Source organism: Neomonachus schauinslandi, chromosome 1, assembly GCF_002201575.2.
Source record: "Neomonachus schauinslandi chromosome 1, ASM220157v2, whole genome shotgun sequence".
Taxonomy (NCBI): Eukaryota; Metazoa; Chordata; class Mammalia; order Carnivora; family Phocidae; genus Neomonachus; species Neomonachus schauinslandi.
The window spans coordinates 213,219,495-213,243,086 of NC_058403.1; the positions used below are offsets into that span (position 1 = coordinate 213,219,495).

Here is a 23,592-nt window from a genome sequence, read left to right on the forward strand (position 1 = left end):
GATGGTTGGATGGATGGATGGATAATGGATGGGGGATGGATGATGGATGCATGGATGATTGATGGATGGATGATGCATGGATGGATGGGTCATTTATAGATGAGAGAACTGATTTAGGGCTGGAGCTGGAATTGGTCACGGATGCCCAAACCTCTGGCCAGGATGCATGCTCAGGGCTCCAAGACAAGAACATTTCAGAGAAGAGCAGTGCCTTCTCTGAGCCTGGCTAGCACTGCTCTCTGCTGGCTGTCCCTGATATTGCAGGCAGCCCACCATAACCCTTGCCAAAAATTGGCCCTTGTCAAAACCATTCTTCACTACACTCCGGGGGTCACAAGTCCGACTAGGGTTTCACTTGGCTATACCCAGGCATGGGCAGGGCTGGTTCCTTCTGGGGGCCCCAGGGAGACCCATCTTCTGCCTTATTCAGCTTCCAGAGGTGCCGCATCCTTGGCCCACAACCCCTCCTCCATCCTCACAGTCAGCAGTGCGGGCTCTTCCCATCTCGGACTCCCACCCTCTGCCTCCCTCTTGTGTGGTCCTTGTAAGGACGCTGCCCTCCCTCCCCACTGGTAGTCCAGGGTCATCCCCATCTCAGAGTCCTTATTAATAAAATCCCTTTAGCCATGTGACGTGACATATCCACGGGTCCCAGAGATTAGGATGTGGACATCTTTATGGGCCATTTTTCTGCTAACAACAGCATCCAAGATATATTGGTAAGGGAAGGCAAGCAACAGATCAGCATGCTCTCTTTGTATGAAAGTGCATTCACTCCCAGATGGAACAGGTAGATACCAACATGCATAAATGTAGAGAGAAGCGTCTGGAAGGAGACATCTCCAAATGCTAACAGTGGTTTTCACCTGGGGAGAGGATATTGGGGCATGAGGAGGAGGGCTTTTTGAGGAAGGCCATGAGATAGAAAAGCCAAAAGGTATGCAGTGTCCCAGCAAATCTGAAATCAATAGATGCAATAAATTCTAAAATATCAGAGGAAAAATAGGATGAGAAACAAGATATTACATAGTCTCAAAATATCTTCCCTAAGATATTTATTGATTTTAGAGGGATATTTTGGGGTTTTCCAGGTATCTATTATTAATTTCCAATTCAGTTACATTGTAGTCATGAAATATTTTGTACCTATTGAGACATATTTCATGACCCAACTCATTATCCAATCATCTTGATGAATATTCCATGTGCTTTTGAAGAGAATGTATATACTACTTTTATTGGTTGATAGTGGTGTTCGAGTCTTCTATATCTTAACTGATTTTCTATTTACTCTACAAATTACTGAGAGAGGGATATTGCAATCTCTTGCCATGATTGTGGATTTGACTATTTTTTCTTTTCATTCTAGTCAAGTTTTGCTTCGTGTATTTTGAACATAGTTATTAGGGGCATACATGTTTAGGATTGTTATGTCCTTTTTTTTTTTTTTAAGATTTTTATTTATTTGACAGGGAGAGACACAGTGAGAGAGGGAACACAAGCAGGGGAGTGGGAGAGGGAGGAGCAGGCTTCCTGCTGAGCAGAGAGCCTGATGCGGGGCTCGATCCCAGGACCCTGGGATCATGACCTGAGCTGAAGGCAGACGCTTTATGGCTGAGCCACCCAGGCCCCCCTAGGATTGTTATGTCCTCTTGATGAATTCACCCCTACAACATTTTGTAATATCCTTCTTTATCTCTGGTAATATTTTTTGTTTTGAATTTTTTTTTTTTCTGATAAAAATACAGCTACTCCAGATTTCTTATGATTAGTGTTGCGATGATGTATCTTTTTCCATGTTTTACATTTTTTTCCTGACAATGTAACGTTTTCCCCCCCACTTGTAGCATTTCCCCCTCAGCTTTATTGAAGCATACTTTACATACAATTAAATTCACTTACTGTTATATTACAGTTTGATAAGTTTTGACAGGTTTTTTTAAAGATTTTATTTATTTATTTATTATTTAATTATTTATTTATTTATTATTTATTTATTACAGAGGGAGAGAGAGAGTGGTGGGGAGAGGGGCAGAAAGAGAGAGAATGAGAATCCCAAGTAGACTTGTGCTGAGTGCAGAGCCTGATGCAGGACTTGATCTCACTAGGATCATGACCTAAGCTGTAATCAAGAGTCAAATGCTGGGGCGCCTGGGTGGCTCAGTCGTTAAGCGTCTGCCTTCGGCTCGGGTCATGATCCCAGGGTCCTGGGATCGAGCCCCGCATCGGGCTCCCTGCTCAGCGGGAAGCCTGCTTCTCCCTCTCCCACTCCCCCTGCTTGTGTTCCCTCTCTCGCTGTGTCTCTCTCTGTCAAATAAATAAAAATCTTAAAAAAAAAATTAAGAAAAAAAAGAGTCAAATGCTTAATCGACTGAGCCACCCAGGCGCCCCTAGTTTTGTCAGTTGTTTATGGTTGCGTAACTATACCACAATCACAATATAGCACATTTCCATCACCCCAAAGTTCTCTCTCCTTTACAGTGAACCCTCCTCCGCTGCCCTCAGGCCTTCACTGATATGTTTTCTGTCAATATTGTTTTCTAGTGTTTTTTGAATTCCATAGAATGGAAGCATACAGTGTGTAGTGTTTTGGGTCTGGCTTCTCTTATGTGGTATAATGTTTTTGAAATTCATCCAAGTTGTTGTGTGCATCAGTAGTTCATGTCATTGTTGAGACATATTCCATTGGATGGACATGCCACCGTGTTTCGGTTTTTTTAGTCCATCCATCTATTGACAGATATTTAAATTGTTTCCACTTTTGGGCCATTACAAATAAAGATGCCGTGATCATTTGCATACAAGTCAGTGTTTGGAAATATGTTTTAATTTCTCTTGGGTAAATACCCAAGAGTGGGATTGCTGGCACACATGGTAAATGTACCTTTAACTTTGTAAGAAACTGCTAAACCATTTTCCAAAGTGGTTGTGCCATTTTGTGTTTACTCCAGTCATGCATATAAGTTCCAATTGCTGTGCATCTTTGCCAATACTTGGTGTTAACAGACCTTTAAATTTAATCTTTCTAATAGATATATTGTGATATCCCATTGGGGAGCATTTCCTTAATGACTAATTATGGCAAGTATCTTTTCATGTGCTTATTGGATATCCATAATCTTCTTTGGTAAAGTATCTGCTGTTGGAATCTACTTACCTATTTAAGAAATTGGTTGGCTTATTTTCCTATTGTTTCTTAGTATTTTCTTTTTATTTGTCACATATATGTATTGTGAGTACTTTCTCCAGTTGGTGCTTGCCTTATCATTTTTTTTTTATAGATTTTATTTATTTGACAGAGAGAGACACAGTGAGAGAGGGAACACAAGCAGGGGGAGTGGGAGAGGGAGAAGCAGGCTTTCCACAAGCAGGGGGAGTGAGAGAGGGAGAAGCAGGCTTCCCGCCGAGCAGGAGCCCAATGCGGGGCTCGATCCCAGGACCCTGGGACCATGACCTGAGCCGAAGGCAGACGCTTAACGACTGAGCCACCCAGGCGCCCCTTGCCTTATCATTTTTTAAACATTTGCTTGAAGAGCATTTTTTTTAAATTTTGGTAAAGTCTGTCTTATTGCTTTCAAAAAAATGGTTCATGGTTTTTGTATCCTATCAAAAAAAAAAAAAATCTGTTCCTAACAAAAGTCATAAAAACTTTCTCCTATGTTTTCCTCCAGAAGTTTTAAACTTTTAGCCTTTATATTTAGGTCTATGATCTATTCTCAATTATATTTGTGTATGTATATTAAGAGTAAGGACGGGGTGGCTGGCTGGCTTAGTCAGTAGAGCATGCAACTCTTAATCTCAGGGTCATGAGTTCAAGCCCCATGCTGGGTGTAGAGACTACTTTTAAAAAATCTTAAAAAAAAAAAAAAGTAAGGACAACTTTTTTTCTATTTTGATATTCAGGTGTTACAGCACCATTTGCTGAAAAGGCTATTCTCTCCCCCATTGAGTTATTTGGCAGTTTTGTTGTAAATCAATTGACAATATAAGCATGAATCTACTCTTTGGACTCTCTTTTGTCTTCTTATTGTTTCAATTACTATAAGTTTATAATAAATTTTTTAAAAATATTTTATTTATTTATTTGTCAGAGAGAGAGAGAGAGTACAGACAGGGGGAACAGCAGAGGCAGAGGGAGAAGCAGACTCCCCACTGAGCAGGGACCCCAATGCAGGACTGGATTCCAGGACCTTGAGATCATGACATAAGCCGAAGGCAGACACTTTAACTAACTGAGCTACCCAGGTGCCCTATTTTTATTTTTTTAAGGTAATCTCCATGCCCCACATGGGGCTCGAACCCATGACCCTGAGATCAAGAGTCACTCACTCCCCTGCCTAAGCCAGCCGGGCACTCCTCTGATACTTTAATTATAATGTGCCTGGGTGTGCTTTTTTCCTTCTTTTCTAGGACTCCAATTATATGTATGTTAGATTACCTGATATTATCTTACAGATCGCTGAGGTTCTGTTCATCTTGAAAGCATTTTTGTCCTCCATGTGTTTCATTTTAGATAGGTTTTTTTTTTTTTTTTTTTTAAAGATTTGACGGGGCTCGATCCCAGGACCCTGGGATCATGACCTGAGCCGAAGGTAGATGCTTAACGACTGAGCCACCCAGGCTCCCCTCATTTTAGATAGTTTTTATTTTAAAATCTTTAACTTCACTAATCATTTCTTCCCCAATGTCTACTCTATTGCTAATTCCATGCAGTAAGCATTTTTCACACTGTACTTTTTTGGACTAGAAGTTTATTTTTATTCCCCCTGTTTCTCAGCCATTGTTTTTTGCCTGACCTGGTGAAGCTTCACCGTGTGCACACGCAGTGATAGTCCTCCAAAGACTCATGTGGGCCCCTGTGAAAATTTATGAGCTTTTTCTCAAGACAGTTCCCTGCTGTCTGGTACATTGCCCTGAGGATTCTAGCCACCTTGACCTCACTCATCTCCCATCTTTGTCTCCTCACTTTGTGAAACCGTTGTGTTGTGTTTGGGGTTTCCCCCCCTGACCACAGCCTGGATCTCACCTACAGGCAGAGTCCAGGAGCAACGGTAGAGCTCCTCTTGTTTTTTTCCCTTCTCTCAGGGGTCGTAGTCCTGCACTGCCTATCATAAGCTGTCTGAAGCCCATTGTTTCATATGTTTTGTCCAGTTCTCCAGCTGTTTAGGGTGGAAGGACAATTCCCACAGCAGTTACCCACTACAGTCTTTTTATCAGCTGGTCAGGGATCTTTTGCATGGATATGCCAGACCTTACCCATCCAGTCTCCAGCTCTCCTCTGTACAGTTCTGTAACCTATAATGAGTCACCTAATCCTTTCTTTAAAAAGATTTTATTTAGGGGCACCTGCTCCTGCTCTGCGGGAAGCCTGCTTCTCCCTCTCCCACTCCCCCTGCTTGTGTTCACTCTCTGGCTGTGTCTCACTGTTTTATTTATTTATTTGTCAGAGAGAGAGAGAAAGAAAGAATGCAGCCAGGAGTGTCTGACTGGCTCAGTCGGTAGAGCATGCGATTTTTTTTTTAAGATTTTTAAAATTTATTTGACAGAGAGAGACACAGCGACAGAGGGACACAAGCAGGGGGAGTGGGAGAGGGAGAAACATGCTTCCCGCTGAGCAGGGAGCTGGACACGGGGCTCGATCCCAGGACCCTGGGACCCTGACCTGAGCCGAAGGCAGACGCTTAACGACTGAGCCACCCAGGCGCCCCTGAGCATGCGAATTTTGACCTTGGGCTCACGAGTTCGTGTCCCACATTGGGGGTAGAGTTTACTTTAAAAAAACAAAGTAACAGGGGCGCCTGGGTGGCTCAGTCGTTAAGCGTCTGCCTTCAGCTCGGGTCCTGATCCCAGCGTCCTGGGATCGAGCCCCGCATCGGGCTCCCTGCTCTGCGGGAAGCCTGCTCCTCCCTCTCCCACTCCCTCTGCCTGTGTTCCCTCTCTCGCTGTGTCTCTCTCTGTCAAATAAATAAATAAAATCTTAAGAAAAATAAAAAATAAAAAACAAAGAAACAGACCGCCCCACAGCATACAGCCAGCCGGACTTCCAGTGTAGCCGTGTAGTTGTGTATCGCTACCTGGAGAGCAAAAGGAGAATTCTAATTGCTCCACATCATTCCGACACTTGGTGTCGTCATCCTTTCTCATTTTAGCCACCCTCATAGAGGCAGAGAGGCATCTCACTGTCGTTTAAATGGGCATCTCCCTGCTGACCAGCGGCCTTTCCCTTTATATCTTTGGGCCACGGGGGTGTTTTCTTTTGTGAAGTGCATGTTCGCCTTTTGCCGGACTTGAACCGGGTTGGTTTTCTCTCCATGATTTGCTGGAATTTCCGTTTTGTTCTGCTTTTTTTTTTTTTTTAAAGATTTTATTTGACACAGAGAGAGAGACAGCGAGAGAGGGAACACCAGCAGGGGGAGTGGGAGAGGGAGAAGCAGGCTTCCCACTGAGCAGGGAGCCCGATGCGGGGCTCGATCCCAGGACCCCGGGATCACGACCTGAGCCGAAGGCAGACGCTTAACGACTGAGCCACCCAGGTGCCCCTGTTCTGCTTTTTTCTGCTTAACTACATCGTGGATGGCAGTCCTCGCTCAGATATGCATACCGCCTCTAGCTTATCCCGGTTTGCGGCTTGCGTCTTCCCTCTCGCGGCGGTGCCTGCGGAGGGCGCCACGCGTCCCCCACTGCCTGCAGCCCGCGCCCCCGACGTGCCTGGCGCCCAGCAGGCCCCCACAACCGTCTGTGGAATGAAGACCACGTTGCAGTTCCAGCTCCGGGCCTCCGTTTCTCCATGTGGGCATGCTAATTCCTGTGCTGCCCATATCACAGGGTTTTGTGTGTGAGACACGCAGGAGACCCAGCATCCGCTCACCGCGGCGCCGGCTGTGGAAATTCTCGAGCAGTGTCCGCGTTGCGATTCGGAAAAGGCGGAGCGGGATTCCTTCCCAGGAACTCGCCTGAGAAGCTCCACGTGGGAGCCCCGCCCACAGCAGACCCCACCCACAGATGTAACTTCGTTGAGGGGCGGGGCAGGGAAGGCGCCCCTGGGGGGCGCGGCTAGAACCCGAAATGAGGAAGTGGGTGGAGTTATGGAGGTCCTGACCAGTGAGAGGGGAGAGCCCTGAGCCGAGGGGGCGTGGCTGAGCGGACGGCGAGGGCGTTGTCCGCGTTTCCATTGGGCGGCCGGCGTCGCCAGGGAAACGTGGAGGCCGGAGGGGGCGGGGCGGGGCGGGGCGGGGCTTTCCCGGGAGGCGGGGCTTCCGGGGGCGGGCCGCCGAGCCGGAGCGCCCGTCGTCAGCTGACCCGCCGCCATCTTGTCCGCCATTTGCGAACGGCGCGGCGCGGAGCCTGAGGCGCGCGGGAGTGCGAGCGCGGCCTGCGGAGCAGGTCGTAGCCGCCGCCGCCGCCCCGCGGACAGCCGCCGACCTGGCCTGGGAGTACGCCCCGCCGCGGCAGCCGGCAACGCAGCGCTCCGCGGGCGGCAAGCGCGGCCCCCGGGCCCCCGCACGGTGCCCCGCCGCGGGCCTCTCGGGGCTCGAGCCCGGCGGCGTCCGCCGCGATGGCCCTCAAGATGGTCAAGGGCAGCATCGACCGCATGTTCGACAAGAACCTGCAGGACCTGGTGCGCGGCATCCGCAACCACAAAGAGGACGAGGTGAGCCCGGCGCGCCGCGCGGGACCGACCTGGGCCCACCCCGACTCCGGCCTCCAGCTCGTCCCCGAAGCCCCGCTCCCGACTCGAGCCACCGCGCGCCCACTTTCTGCCCGAGCCTCGGTGCACCCCCGAGGGCCGAAGACGGCCCCTGGCGGGACCCGAGCCGCAGTTCTCAGGACCTCCCTTGCCTGCCGTGGGTGTCGGATCGCCTGGGGCGCTCTGCCGCTCGGGGGCCGCCGAGGCTTCCGCTTACCCGCCGGGTGCGGGACGCCCGCCTCCCTCCTTCCCGCAGGCGTCCGCGGAAGAGGCTTGGGAGGGCCCTCGCTCCTGTCCAGGGCTCTGGACTCCTGCTCGGGAGACTTCCCTCTCCGCGGGCCGCCCCCGTCAGTGCGCGTCCAGGTCGCTGTCGGGGGCCCCGGCCGGAATCGGGCCTTGCGTCCTGGGCCCGTGTCCCCGGGAAGGTGGGCCGCCCCCCCCAGGGAGGGGCGGAGGCAGCGGGAGCCCTGGTTCGAAGTACGGAAGCCGCTGAGGGGTCCTGGAATGGGGAAGCCGCGTTCAGCTAGAAACCCTGAAGGCAGGGCGAGGGGGAGGTTTTCCAGAAGTAGAATCGTAACCGCGGGCACCGTTTCCTTCTCCGCCCCTCCCCCCAGCCCGTGACCTAGATTTGAGAGGAATGGGGACAGCGAGTGGCCATCAGGCCGCTGGCTTCCTGGAGCCCACGCGCACACGAGGGGTCTCTCCCGGGGGAGGGAGCGGCGCCCTGAGGGGCCGGTCCCGCCGGCAGGCTCTCCCGCCCTGCTCACGATGGCGGCGGGAAAAGCGGCAGCATCGGCTGCGAGGTGCAGAGAAGTCCGCGAATTTGCTGGGAGGCACCTCAGCCCAGGTCCATCTGCTGGGCCTGAGTTCCTGCCGCGCTGTTGCACGTCTTCAGAATGGGCGTGACCTCCCCCCAAAGTAGTGGGGTTATTTTAGGTCATTTCCACCCTTCCTTCCTTCCCCCGCTGCGCCTGGGTTTTGCCTGGAGCAGTGTTGGTTACGCTGTGCATCTCAGTCCTGGACCCAGTGTCTTTGACTTGGAGAAGTAGGCGGTTGGGCTGGACTGTACTTACCCAGAGTGGCCAGGCGTCCGGATGTGGACAGGTTCACACCCTCAGGTTTCTTGTGTGCACTGGCTGAGCTCCTGATTTTTCTGTCTCTGTTAGTGGCCGTTAGCGAGCAGCCTGTTCTGGGATTCCCGGGAGGGACCCTGGCCCACTCCAGGTAGGGCAGCTCGCCTTTAGGGGGACGGGGATGCCCACTGTCCCTGGCCGTTCCCCAGGCCATACTTGATTCACTGAGAATCACTGGCACCATCTCCACCCTTGGGGCCCTTTTAACGGGGGTGTTGGTGGTGGAAGAGGCTTCTGTCGGAAGTCATCAAGGCCAGGGTTCTGTGTGGGTCCTGCCCTTGACCTGTGGGCGATTCTCAGAGGACGCGACGTCTTGGTGCCATGGTCTCCTCACCAGAAGATCGTGGTGATCTGGAGGCTGGTTACTGAGGCCCCCGTTCTGACCCCAGATGTTCTCTACGCCCCTACACACGCAGCAGATGGCTTGCTACTCTTCTAGTTCCCCACTCTGTGGCTCCAGTAGGCCCTTCCCTTCTACCCACTGCACCCCAGCAAGGACATGCGTTTTCTGCAGCGCTCTAGTGCCCTCAAGGTGTACTGCTTATAGTAGATTTTAGCTTAAAACTTCTGTGTGGCATCCTACAAATAGGCTCAACTGGGCCTTGAAAGCCACGTGGAAACGCAGCATGATTCACAGGAATTTACTCGTGTTGTGTGATGTTGGGAGACCTGCGTCCAGGCTCTTGGGCCTATTTGACTGGGTGAGATGGGGAGAGCCTCCCCTATACGGTGGGGGTGACAGCCACCTCCCCACCTCACTGTGCGCTTCTGAGGATACAGTGGTGCTGGAATGTGGGCTTCTGTGAGCGAGCACCAGACCACCCCACGAAGCTGTCTGCTTGGCTATTCCAAATCTCAGCCTGCAACCCCTTAGTGGGTTGTGAATTCAATTTAATGGGTTATGTTAAAGAAGAAACTAGAAAATCCCAGTCCCTCACGCACGCAGAGTAACTGCTGGTTATTGAAACTTATTTCAGCTGCGTGCATGCATGCATATTGGGTTACTGTGGAAACATATTTCTTAAAATGAGTCCAAAAAGTTTGAAAAACTGGTCTAATTCATACGTTTTTAGAGTGCTTGAGTTTATTTTTAATCCTTAAGGTATCCTTAAGATAGAGCACAAACAATGTTGGCAGGTAGGGGGAAATCCACTTATGAATTCCTTGCTTCTAAACTTTGGATATGATCAGGGGGAAATACCCAAATGACTTCTAAATTTATTCTTCTGGGTACTCTTCATATTTGGGAGAAAGCTGTTTCTTCAGTCTTTTTAAGCTGTAGAGTCATACCCGTAGTTTTAAAAATATGCTCGGTGGTTTATTTGTTTTTTAAGAGATTTTTTTTTTTTTAAGATTTTATTTATTTGACACAGAAAGAGTATAAGCAGGGGGAGCAGCAGGGAGAGGGAGAAGCAGGCTTCCTCCAAGCAGAGAGCCCTACGTGGGGCTGGATCCTAGGACACTGGGATCATGACCGGAGCTGAAGGCAGATGCCCAACCGACTGAGCCTCCCAGGCGTTCCCCCACCTCTTTTTTTTAAGATTTTAATTATTTATTTGAGAGTGAGAAAGAGCGAGAGTGGAGTGAAGGGAGAGGGAGAAGCAGACTCCCCCGCTCAGTGGGGAGCCCGATGCTGGATTCCATCCCAGCACTCTGGGATCATGACTTGAGTCGAAGGCAGACAGTTGACTGAGTCACCCAGGTGCCCCTGCTCGGTGTTTATATTAAAGAAAAAGGGAAAAGCTCCCTCCCTGTAACTCAGTTTGGAGTATATGCTTTGAGTGTTTTTTCTGTGCATAGAAATCGTGGGCAATTCTGAGTGTCTGTTAAGATTCTGTTCTGCATCCTGGGGTTCCCAGCCGGCTCAGTCCGTGGAGACTGCGACTCTTGATCTCGGGGTTATGAGTTCAGGCCTCATGTTGGGCATAGAGTTTACTTAGAAGAGATTCAGAAAAGATTCTGTTCTGCACCTGGCCGGTTAGTGTAGTGGTCCGTACTGCTTTCCAAGGTACAGCATATGAAGACCTCCCACGGATCTTTAACATGTCCCACTCCCTGGTCTGGATGTGCCCTAGTTTATTTCCCAGCATTTAAGTGGCTTCACTTCCTTAGGCACGGGCCCTGAGTGGATCTACTAGTATCTGAATAATGTCCACTTGGATTTGCTTGGGTATAAACACTTCCAGCCCATTTAACTGGTGTTTCAGAACTTCATTCAGTTTGCGTAGAGTAGTATTTTGAAATGACATGTAATCTGGGATTAAGATTGAACTGTATGGAATTGCTGATACTCTGTTGTTCCTGATCTCAAAAATCGCAGTTTCCTAAGGCTCAACCCAGGAGGTTGGTGGTGGGGCCTGTCAGGCCGTGGAGGCGCACGGGGGACCGGAGTCCGCTCCAGGGACGGTTACTGAAGCGCAGGTCATGTCTGGCCTGGGTCAGGCACTCAGGGCTTTGTGGCTGTTTGTGAGAGGTTCCTTTTATTTTAACAACTTCTGAGGAGAATCCGATACTAAATTTGAACTGAGTTATTTTTTTTCTTTAATAACACGGGTCATTACCCTAAATCAGGGTCTCCCCCCTCGGCATTGCTGACATTCAGGACTGGATAATTTTGGGGGTGGGGTCTGTCCCTGGCACTGTGGGAGCTGAGCAGCATCCCTGGCCCCACCCACTCGCTACCAGGAGCATCTCATCGTGATAACCACAGACATCCCCAGACATTGCCCAGGGGAACCACTGACCCACATTGATAAAAATCTCCCCAAATTCCCTAATGCTCTTCCCTTCATCCATGCACCCTGTGTCTCCTACATTGTCACCATGTTGTTGGACCCTGTGATATTGTGATGTGAGAAATATATATTTTGGTCTTTGTCCCTCGCTCTAGGCACAGAGCTCCTAAAGTCTTTGTCATTTCCTAAACAATAAAGGTATTAGGAACATCCTTGTTTACATATTTGTTCTCTGCCCCCAGTTCCTGACCCTGAGCTCCTAGATCTGTTGGCATTTCCTGGGCAACAGAAGTGTTTCATTCTAATGAGATGACCTGGTGGGCTCCTGGATGGGGAGCGAGGCACCAGAGAGACCATGATTAGAAGCTTGGAACTTTCAGCCCCACCCCCATCTTTGGGGGAGGGGAGAGGGCTAGGGATGGAATTAATGATCTGTCAGGCACATCCCTAAACTGCGGGGTTGGGGGAGAGTCTTGGTTGGCAAAAGGATCGTGTGTTGGGAGGATGGCAGGGTGCAAAGCAACTCCACAAGGACGAGAGCCCCTACACTTGGGACCGTTCTGGACGCCTCCCTGTGTACTTCCTCATCTGGCTGTTGATCATATTGTCTGCCATGCCCTTTATTCTGTACTCAACTGCTAAAGGTGAACAGGTGCTCTCCTGAGATCTCCTGAGCTGCTTTGGCACATTAATCGAACCTGAGGGGAGGGGGTCATGTGAACTCCAGTTCATAGCTGGTGGGTCAGAGCACTGGTGACAGCCATTCCTGGGCTGGGGGCCGGGGTCAGAGGTGGGGGGCAGTCTCGAGAGACCGAGCGCTGAGCCTGCCGGCGTCCCTCCCAGGCATGGGAGCCAAGGAAAACTGGTCCCAGACAGACATGCATAGCGTTTTCTAGATTGGCTTCTTTCCTAATCCTTATTCATTGTGAAGTTGTGGTGCATAGGATGTTATGTAGTTTATTTTATTTTATCTTATTTTTTGAAGTTTTTATCTATCTGCCAGAGAGAGGGAGCGCCACGCACACAAGCAGGGGGAGTGGCAGGCAGAGGGAGAAGCAGCCTCCCCGCTGAGCGAGGAGCCCGATGCGGGACTGGATCCCAGGACCTGAGCCAAAGGCAGAGCCTTAACCCACTGAGCCACCCAGGCGTCCCTGTTATATGTAGTTTAATTAATATAATTAGCTTGGGATGCCTGGGTGGCTCAGGTGGTTAAGCATCTGCCTTCGGCTCAGGTCATGATCCCAGGGTCCTGGGATCGAGTCCTGCGTCGGGTTCCTTGCTCGGCGGGGAGCCTGCTTCTCCCCCTCCCTCTGCCTGCTACTCGCCCTGCTTGTTGTCTCTCTCTTTCTGACAAATAAATAAGTAAATAAATCTTTAAAAATATATATATATATAATTAGTTTAAGTTCTCTGAGTGTAATTTCCGTGCTTTGTTTATAATTTATCACTGAAATTTGTGTCTCTACACGGTCTGGCAGACTGTTGCCTAAAACATAATTTTCTGGGTCCGGCTCCTTCCTGATGCTCACTGCTGCAGGGTTAGGGTAACCTGGTGCTCTGTCTGCAGCACTTTATTTACCTGTTTGGCTGTTCTGGACATCTGGGTGGTTTCCAGTCTGGGGCCTTTTATGAACGACCCTCTGGGGTGGGATTGCTGTCCAGCTGCTGGGGGGGCGCTGCCCACCTGCCGGAGCGCTTTTCCCCGCGCAGGTCCCAGCAGCAGGCGGTGAGTGCTCCGGAGTGCATCTGGAATGGGCAGGACAGATGGCAGTTCTCACTTCCCTGACTGAGAACATGGCTAGGTGTGCTTTCCTCAGTGTGTGGCCGTTTGCATTCCTTGTGACATTGCCTCTTAGGGGCATTTGTCGCTTTTCCTGTTTGTGTGGCTGCCCATTTGTAGGGGCTTTGTAAAGGGCCTGCTCTAGGCCGGAGGCATGGTGTGTAGCCAGGCCGTGGGTGGGGCGGCTGGGAGGACCAAGGCTGGTGTTGGGGTTGTGTCTGCATTCGAACCAGCCTCCACATGGTTCTGGTGTGCACTACAGTTTGGAGCACCCGGGAGCGGTGGTAGAAGGAGGGCAGGGTGACCTAGGTACACTGGAAGCCAGCTCTTACCTCAGTACTGTGGGGGCCACCCTCGGCACTCGATGCCAGGAGCACCCCTGGGGGCACAGTCACCCCCCCGCACACACACACCCCTCTGCTCTAGGAGATCTGCTGGTTAGGGAGTGGGGGTGGGAGGTTGAAGGTTAGGAGGTCTGAGGCTTGCCTATGGGCTTCCTCCCCCACCCCCAAGCCATGGACCCCTCCCCTGCTTTGCCCGGGGACTGTGGAGGGCACAGAGATGGCAGGCGCTCCCTGCCTCACCATCCCTCCCATCTTGGTTTCCCCAATGCTGCTTACGTGGGCCACAAATTGGGCCACATGTTGTGATCCTATCCTTGTTAGGCAGGCAGCACCCAGGCTCACAGGTGGGTGCTGGCACCACTGTCCCCTACGGTGGGACCCTGGTGTGTAGGGTCACCTCCTGCCTCTGCTTGGAGTCCACAGGACAGATGTTCTTTCAGCAGAAGGACTTGGACCTTTGACCTGACTGTCTGGGCAGCTCCATCAGTCCGGCCGGGTCTGGGGGAGGGGGTGGCACCTGCTGCAGGGAGGAGGGGGGCTGCTGCTGTAGGACACAGAAGAGCAGGCACAGCAGAAGCCCTGTGAGCCCTGCAAAACTGGAAGCAGGTCTGTCCAGGTCCCGTGTGGACTAACGTGGGGATTCTGGATGATCCACAGTGGTTTTTCGTCTACACAGTCTTTTTTTTAAAGATTTTATTTATTTATTTTGAGAGAGAGAGAATGAGAGAGAACACATGAGAGGGGATAGGGTCAGAGGGCAAAGCAGACTCCCTGCCGAGCAGGGAGCCCGATGTGGGACTCGATCCAGGGACCCCAGGATCATGACCTGAGCCGAAGGCAGTCGCTTAACCAACTGAGCCACCCAGGCGCCCTCCTCTACACAGTTTTACTGAGGTGTGATTTACATACCATAATGTTCACCTGCTTTAGCTTGAAGTTCAGTGAAAGTTTTTAAACATCTCATTTATGGGGCGCCTGGGTGGCTCAGTGGGTTAAGCATCCAACTCCTGATTTCGGCTCAGGTCATGATTTCAGGGTCGGTTGTGAGATAGAGCCCCGCATGGGGTTCCTCACTCAGCATGGAGTCTGCTTGAGATTCTCTCTCTCCCCCTGCCTTGCCCCCTGCTCATGCGCGCAAGCACTCTTCTCTCTCTCAAGATAAAATCTTTTAAAAAAATAAATAAATAAAAATGTCATTTACTTAAAGTTATCTCTATACCCAATGTGGAGCTTGAACTCCTGACGCTGAGATCAAGAGTCACATGCTCTTGCAACTGAGCCAGCCGGGCGCCCCCAGGTTCAGTGAATTTTAGTGTTTACAGAAGTGGACAGCCGTCAGCACAATGTCACGTTAGAACATTTCCATCACCCCCGAGAGAAACCCATGCCCATTTACAGACGCTCCACCTCCCCTAGTCCCCAACTCCCTTAGTCTATTTCTGTTTTTTGGTTTTTGTTTTTTTTAAGATTTTAATTATCCACTTGAGAGAGAGAGCAAGCACAAGCAGGGGGAACCACAGAGGCAGAGGGAGGAGCAGGGAGCCTGACGCAGGGCTCAATCCCAGGACCCTGGGATCATGACCTGAGCCGAAGGCAGACGCCCAACTGACTGAGCCACCCAGGCGCCCCTCTACTTCTGTTTTTATGTATTTGCAGCAAATGCTTTTGTTTATTATTTTAAAAAAGGTTTTATTTATGGGGCGCCTGAGCACGGGAAGGAGCAGAGGGAGAGAGAGAATCTCAAGCAGACTCCCCACTGAGCACAGAGCCTGACTCAGGGCTCCATCCTGTGACCCTGAGATCACGACCTGAGTGGAAACCATGAGTCAACACTTAACGGACTAAGCCACCCCGGCGCCCCTGCACCAAAGGCTTTTGAATGGTGTTCCCGCCCCCTAGGTGGGCCTTGCCACCCCTTGGGCCGAGGGTGACGTGGGCCAGGAGGGTGATGGGAAAGTCACGACTGACTGTGCACGGGGTCTGGGGGCTGAGTTGGGGAGAGGGGCAGGGCGGGGGTAGGGCTCTCTGGCTGCTGTGTTGCTCCAGCCTCCCTCTCTTCAGTTGCTGGAACTGTAGTGGCTATGTGTGTTGGCGTAGGGCCTTTGGGTCTGTGCTTGTCCAGGGTCGCCGAGACTTGCTCGGTCGTAGAGGAGCCCAGCCACGGCCAAGTGAAAACGAGGACAGCAGCCTCCGCTGTTGCTTATGCTTGAATATAGTCAGGAGGACATCTTTTCATTTCCTCACTGACGTTCCTACATTTTTGGGTTAAAATGTATTGAAGTGATGCTGATGGCAGACCGTAACCAGGTTGTTGTCCGAAGGTGGATAAAATTGTCCCCACCCTGTCCCAGTTGTGATGACTTGAAATTTTTCTGATCTGAGAAATTTGAAAGGCTTGGAACACTGATTTAATTAGATTTCTCACTAGGACATTCCATGCACACTAGGCTCTGGTGGTCTCAACCACCTAAGGGGCCCAGAGGTCACAGGACTCCTGGGGCACATGCTCATGAAGTGAGTGGTGTGGGCTCCAAGTCCCTGAGCTGGGGAGCCGGTGGGGCCCACAGCCTACTGTGGGCAGTGACAGAACTGGCCTGTTTGGGACAGTCCAGAGAACCTCTCGAAAATGTCAAGGGATGAAGCAAGTGAGATGCCCTTCAACAGGTGAGCAGGTAGATGGGCTGGTCCATCCAGCACTGAACATGAGCCATCGAGCCAGGCAGAGACACGGAGGAACCTCAGTGGCACATCCCTGGGTGAGAGCAGCCGGGCTGAGAAGGCCACACACCGTGTGGTTCCGGGTCTAGGACGTTCTGGAAACGGCAGAACTGGGAGTCGGTATAAGGATCTGCGGTGGCCGGGGTGGGGGAGGGTGACTGGGCGGAGCACGGAGGGTCGGCAGGGCCAGGAACTGCTCTGTGCCACGCTGTGATGGTGGATCGCTGTCCGTGACATTCGTCCAAACCCACAGGGTGTGCGGCACCGACAGTGAGCCCTGGTGTCACCTGCGGCCTGTCATTCATAATGTCCCAGTGTTGGTCCGTCAGCTGTCACAAACATCGGGCTCTGGCGGGGATGCTGATCATGGGGGAGGCTGTGCACTTACAGAGAGAGGGGGTCTGGGGGAACGCCACCTTCCACTCCGTTTTGCTCTGAACCTAAAATTGCTCTTAAAACAAGTCCAGGGTCCAGCCTTGGATGGAGCTGCGCTCCTCAGAACCAACTGCGGGGCTTTGCGAAACCCACTCTGGGCCTCACCCTGGAGATCCTGACACCACTAGTCCAGGGAGGGCCTAGGAATCTGTTGTGGGTTTTTGTTTGACTTTTGATTGTTAGATTTAAATAAAGTGCTTCAGAAAACTCTGCAAAGTGGCCAGGGTCGAAATGGTTATTTCGTATTAGACCTGAGGAGTTCCTGTGTAAGGGAACTTTGTGTCCTTTGTTTTAAGTTAAATTCTCTAATAAAGAAGATGATGTGGAAAGGGCATGCATTCCATTCCTTGGTTTGCTCTGTGCTGAAGTGTGAATTTGCACAGAACAGGCTGAGGTATTTGAGAAATTGAGTCATGCTTGTACCTCTCACTTTCTTTGCTTTCTTTCTTTTTTTAAGATTTTATTTATCAGAGAGCAAGAAAGAACACGGGGTGGGGGGCAAAGGAAAAAGCAGGCTCCCTGCTGAGTAAGGAGCCCACTATGGGGCTCCAACCCAGGACCCTGGGATTATGACCTGAGCCGAAGGCAGATGCCCAACTGACTGAGCTACCCAGGCGTGTCCCCCCCACCCCCACCTTTTCTTTTCCCTTCCCTTCCCTTCTCTTCGTGTCAGGGTTCCTGGGTGGCTCAGTCTGTTAAACATCCACTTCTTGATCTCTGCCCAGGTCTTGATCTCATCAGGGACTTGTGGGTTCAAGCCCCACATTGGGCTCCACGCTGGGCACGGAGTCTATTTAAAACAAATAAATAAATAAATGTCAGTGCGGGATGCCTGGGTGGCTCAGTCGTTGAGCGTCTGCCTTCGGCTCGGGTCATGATCCCAGGGTCCTGGGATCGAGCCCCGTGTCGGGCTCCTGGCTCAGCGGGAAGCCTGCTTCTCCCTCTCCCACTCCCCCTGCTTGTGTTCTCTCTCTCGCTGTGTCTCTCTCTGTCAAATAAATAAGTAAAATTTAAAAAATAAATAAATCTCAATGCTATGTAGTCACTTATACCTTAGACTTTAAAATCTTTCTAATTTACGTTTTTATTTTAATTTTCTGGATCTAGATCATGTCTGCATGCCCTGTCCAATTTTGTTTTCTTGTTGTAAAAGGAGAATAGGTACTCTGCTTTTTTGTTAGCAGTGTTGTATGTGGATGAGAGATGAATGTCATGTCTGTGTTGCACTTTCCTTCCTTTACCTTCCCATGACTCTGCGTAAGGTAATATTTAAGTCCTCCTGAGTGAGCAGGAGACAGATTCTTCTCTGTCCTTATGAGTCCCCTTTTCCTGTCTGCAAGGAGCCACGAGCCGTGCGCCTCTTTTCCACCTAAAAACTAATGTTCAGGGCAGGACCTTCCTGAAAGTCAGCCCCGCTTCTGTAGGCTCATCTGTCCTCCCCAGTGAGTGCTCTGAGATGCAGGGATGGATGTCACCGGGCTCTGTGTGTCCACCTTTATTCCCCGGGGGATGTTGTCTTTGGTAGAGAACTCAGGTCAGCAGTTTCCCCACCATCACGTGGCCTCCATGGTTTCTGACGACAGCGTGGATCCTTTCTCCCCTGTATGTAGCACGTCCTTTTCCTCTGGCTGCTTTCAGGATTTTCTCCCAGGGCACCTGGCTGGCTCCCTCGGAAGAGCATGTGACTCTTGCTCTCGGGGCCATGAGTTCGAGCCCCGCACTGGGGTAGAGATTATGTAAATAAATTAACTTAAAAAAAAAAAAAAGATTTTCTCTTAATTTTCCATTTTTGGCAGTTTGACTTTGATTTGTCTGGGTGTGGTTTTCTTTTCGTTTTCTGTTCCTGGGTGCTGAGCTTCTTGAACCTGTAAATTTATGTCTTTCACCAAATTTGGGGATGCTGTAGCCATTTGTTTTTCAAATATATTCTCTGTCCCACCCTTACCTTTCTGGGACACCAGTTACACATATGTTACACCTTGTGATGGTGTTCCACAGACCCTGAGGCTCAGCTCATCTTTTCTCAAACTTTTCTGTCCTTCTGACTGGCTGGTTTCTATTGTTCCATCTTCAAATTTGCTGACTTTCTCTCTCATCTCCAGTTTGCTCTTCAGCCCATTCAGTGACTCTTTTATTTCAGAAATTGTTTTTCAATTCTAGACTTTCCATTTGCTTGTTTTATATCACTTGACTTTCTCTGCTGAGATTTCCCCTCTTTTTATTCTTTATGGGCATTTTTTTTTTTCTGGTCCGTGAGATCATGGTTATAGTTGTGAAGTTGAAATCTTTGGGTGTTAATTCCATCATTGGGGCTAGCTCAGGGCCAGCACACCATGATTGTCTTTTTTTCTTGAGTCTAGGTAGTGTTTTCCTGTTTCTTATTTTGAAGAACTTCGGATCATATCCTGAATGTTGTGACTGGTCTGTTGTAGAGGCCCTAGGTTCTGTTCTGTTCTGTGAGAAGTATTGTTTGGGGGCAGTTAGCTTGTCTGGGCTGGAACTCCAGCTCTGCCTCCCTTGTCGTGGGCAGGAGGCAGGTGAAATGTGCTCACTTCTAGCTTTATCCGGCTGTGTGGAGTGAACCGTGCATCATGCATTCCTGGCTCCGGGTCAGCCGGGCTTTGGGCTGGGTTTGTGTGCGGAGTGTGGGCATCCCCCACCCCCCTCTGTCTGGGATTTCCTTCCTCGCTTGGCAGCCGCTGTGTCAACCCTAGTCTCTGCTTTCTGGTTCTTGAAGGCCGCAGCGACCCGGTGCTGGAGATAAAAGCCAGGATCAGCGTGAGGCCCAGTGCCTTTGTGTTTGTTCTCTAGTGCCTCCCACCGTTTTCAAACTGTCTTTGTGGGAGGCTTGGTCTGATGGGAGCCCCTTGGACACCAGCAGCCATGGACTGTGTGTGCTGCTCCTGAAAGCTGGGTGGGGAGGCCCCTAGACTGTCTGGAAGAGGGTTGTGTGCAGGTAGACCGCATTGTATTGATCCAGCAGCAGCAGAACATTTGAGTTTCTTCTCTGGGGCTGTCACAAGCCATGCTACTCTGTACGTTCAGGGGGTAGTTTTGTTTGAATCCCTGTTTTTGGTGTTCGTGGGTGTACACCCAGGAGCGGGACTCTGTGTTTGCCCTTTCAGGAGCTGCCGGGCTGTCTCCCACGGCGCTGCGCCATCTCCCAGCCCCGTCCTCTGTGTGTGAGGGCCGGTTTCTCCAACGCCTGTGACCATCTTTTTGTTCTCTCCCTTTTGTTGTTCACAGTCGTGATCAGGGACGCGGGAGGGGCCGTCTGTGCGCCAGGCGGGACTGCAGCTCCCCGAGCAGGATTCAGTAATTCGAAGCCTGTTGGAAAGCTATAGTGACGCTTCTTCCATGGCTCCGAATCATCAAATATTCATAAAACATCTGTGGCGGAGAGATGGCCTGAGTAGCTCCTTTCCCCGTGAGCCTGCGTTTCAGGCCAGAACGGGCTGTGGTCTGGAGGGATGTGACCGGAGCGTGTGAGGTCAGGGTACAGGGCACTCAGGGCAGGAGTCTGCCGTCTGTGCCTGCCATCCGGGTCTCTTGGGAAGCGGTCACTCCTGGGATGGCGCCGCAGGGGCCAACCATCAAATCTTGCCACCTGGTGGACGGCTGGGGATGTTCTAGCGGTTGTTGGTATTGGTCAGATGACAGACAGGAGGCTTCTTGTGCTTTGTGAAGTGCTGGGCATGTGTGGGGCTGGGGCATTGGCTGGACAAACTCATTGTGAGCCCTGCAGTGGCCACTCACCTCATGGGTTCTCTTTGGGGCTGTGTGTCTCCGGGGCAGGGGTGATGGGAGCCTTGTGCCTCGCTGCTCCCAGAAGGCACATCAGTGGCTCTGGTCCTCATGTGTCAGAACTGCTTCAGGTCAAACCTGTCTGAGTGGTAGACATGCTGAATTCGAGAGGAAACCCAAGGGAATCCTAACACATATGTTCCCACAAACACTGCAGCTCAACTCACAAGGGTGGAGAAGTGGGAAAGATGCAGATGTCCGTCCTCCAGCAACTAGATAAACACCAGGTGGTCTGTATGCATGTGGTGGGGTTGGGACCCCTTTCTGCAGTGTGCATGAGCCCTGACACACTGCTCCTTGAGAGAAGCCCACGGGAGCCACAGAGACACCCAGACCGGCTTCCAGGAGCGGCTGGGGATGGGGAGGGCTCGGTGTTGAGCACCTAGCTGGGCGTCATCCTCAGAGGGGCCCGTGAGGTGGACGGTGGGCAGGGACACCAGGTGGTAGGACCTGGGGGTTGCTTCCCAGCTTTGTGCAAGTCTCAGGAGCAAATTGTTAAAAGGCTACACTAGAGAATCAGGAAGATTTCCATGTCTTAACTTTTTGTGTTGAAATTCTTTTAACTTTTAGAACTTTTCCATGTAGAAAACATGAGCTAGGGGTACCTGGCTGGCTGAGAGGAGCATGCAACTCTTGATCTTGGGGACCCTGATTTCGGTCATGTTGGGTGTAGAGATTGCTTAAAAATAGAATCTTTAAAAAGAAAGAAAGAAACATGAGCTATGCACACAAGTTGGGAAAATCGAATAAATAGATGTTGAGGCACCTGCTCCTCTCACCCTCCTTTCTTCTCCAGGAGAACTGTGAGGGAATCCTGGGCATCTTACCACACTGAAATGGCTTTTTTATAAAGACTTATTTATTTTAGAGAAAAAGTGTGAGGGAGAGCATATGTGCAAGCTGGTGGGGGGGGGTTGGTGGGGGAGAGGGAGAATCGAGAATCTCAAGCAGACTCCCTGCTGAGCGCAGAGCCCAGCATGGGGCTCGATCTCATGACCTGAGCCGCAATCAAGAATCAGACTATCACCCGACTGATAGCGACCCAGGCACCCCTGAAATCGCCTTTTTAAATAACAGCTTTATTAGATGTTCACGTACCGTACAACTCACCTATTTAAAGAGTACCGTTTGGTGGTTTTTAGTTAGTCGTGCATTCACAGAGTCGTGCAGCCGGCACCATGGTCCGTTTTAGAACATTCTGTCACCCCAGGAAGAAGCCCCAGTCCCTGACACCCACAAACCCACCTCCTGTGTCTGTGGATGGGCCTGCTCTGGATGTTTCACGTAAACAGAATCACACTGTGTGGCCTTTGGTGTTTGGCTTCTTTCTGCAGTAATTATTCTTAACTGTTTTAGTCAGGCACTTATAATTTTTCATTTTTTTTCCTTTCAGGCAAAATATATCTCTCAGTGCATTGATGAAATCAAACAAGAGCTGAAGCAGGACAACATTGCAGTAAAAGCAAATGCAGTCTGCAAGCTGACCTACGTAAGTACCAAGGACTGTTTGCTCAGGCAACAGCCCTTCACAGGGCCGCCCCCTCCCACACCCCTGCTGCGGTCAGGCTGCTTAGCCATCCCTCCATCCCTCCTCTGTCCACTCACTGCCCATTTCTACCCACCTGCCAAACAGGGATCAACAACATTAGCTCCAGGTGCTAGCCTTGGAACGCAGGACTAATTTCTCAGAGTTGGGGGGGGGGGCATGTCGTGATGATCCTGTGGCCCAGGGCACGGTGGACCCCACCTGGCCTGGGGCAGACTCCCCTCGTCTGGCCTCATCTCTGGTCAGAAGGGAGGGGGAAAGCTTGCGGGGGGCATCCCGTCACCTTGGAGCTTTTAGGGGGAGCCGGTTCACTCTCACTGGCGGGGAGTCTGCACCAGCGCTCGTGGACACTGGCATTTCAGCTGCAGGCGCTTACCCTCCGCCTTTGTGATGAGCCCGTCCCTGGGGTTCTAAATGCAAGGACTAGCGCCAGAAGAAACAAAATCCTCCAGGGTGTGTGTTCGGCGAGGCCCCCCCACTGGGCATGTGCACTGTGTTTGCTCCTCCACCAGCTCAGACAGTGCTGAATGTTGGGGTTCAAGCCTTGGCGTGTGAGTGGAAATCACTGGCCTGTCTTTCCAACAGTTACAGATGTTGGGCTATGACATCAGCTGGGCTGCCTTCAACATCATAGAAGTGATGAGCGCCTCCAAGTTCACGTTCAAGGTGAGGTGGATGAGCTTGCCGTTTGACCCGAACCTCCTGCTCACGGGCGGAGGGCATGCCCTGGCGGGAGGCCGCGCTCTGCAAAAACAGAGTGTGGGACGTGAGCCTTGGCCCCTTAGATGCCACCTTGGCGTTCGTCATCTTCTTTATTAACTGTAACCTGCATGGTGTTTGTCTTTCAACTTTAAGGGATGTCTGTGAAATGGGTTCGTAGGGTTGGTTGTACATTTTGTAATACTAGTTAAAACAAACTTGTAATTCTTTCCCCCAAAACAAGCAAGCACTAACCGTCTTCCTCGGAGGTCCCCATGTGCCCCCAGCCCCAGGGCCTCGTAGTGTTTCTGAGCGTTTTCCTGCACCTCACGGAGGCCCTGCCTGAGAGTGGTCTGGGGCCTACCTCCTTACTTGGTATGGTAACGTGAGCATGGCTCCCACTTTAGTAAATACTCTGCAGAGCGATTGTCAACACCCATGACCCGCCGGAGGGCCTTGCGTAGTTCTCCGGGGCTGGGGTAGGTTCCGACGGGAACGCGCGCCAGCAGGGCGGCGAGACCATCTCCCGGTCCCTGGGCCCCAGCACCCGCCTGTGGGTCACTGGCTGGGTCAGTCTTGGGCTCCCCTCTGATGGACACGGTCGTCCTGCCCGCGGGCCCCTCTCACTGAAGCAGCACCCAGGAGGTGCTAGGTCTGGGCACGAAAGCATCACGTGCAAGAGTGATGGAGGCGTCTGCGTCAGCCTGGCAG

At 51.2% G+C, this 23,592-nt stretch overlaps 1 protein-coding gene across 3 annotated transcripts in view; it reads left to right on the top strand.

Annotated features, from left to right (window-relative positions):
- The first annotated feature begins 7,396 nt into the window (after positions 1-7,396).
- AP3D1 (adaptor related protein complex 3 subunit delta 1) overlaps positions 7,397-23,592 on the top strand; it is a 38,318-nt gene continuing 22,122 nt past the window's right edge. For 2 of the 3 annotated variants that reach the window (XM_044917598.1, XM_044917638.1), the window contains exons 1-3: positions 7,485-7,651; positions 22,030-22,125; positions 22,768-22,848. In XM_044917598.1, coding sequence (XP_044773533.1) covers positions 7,556-7,651; positions 22,030-22,125; positions 22,768-22,848 — 273 coding nt within the window. In that variant the 5' untranslated portion in view covers positions 7,485-7,555. Of the gene's footprint in view, positions 7,652-22,029; positions 22,126-22,767; positions 22,849-23,592 lie in introns of all 3 variants that reach the window. The other variant, XM_021705590.1, reaches the window with a different exon arrangement.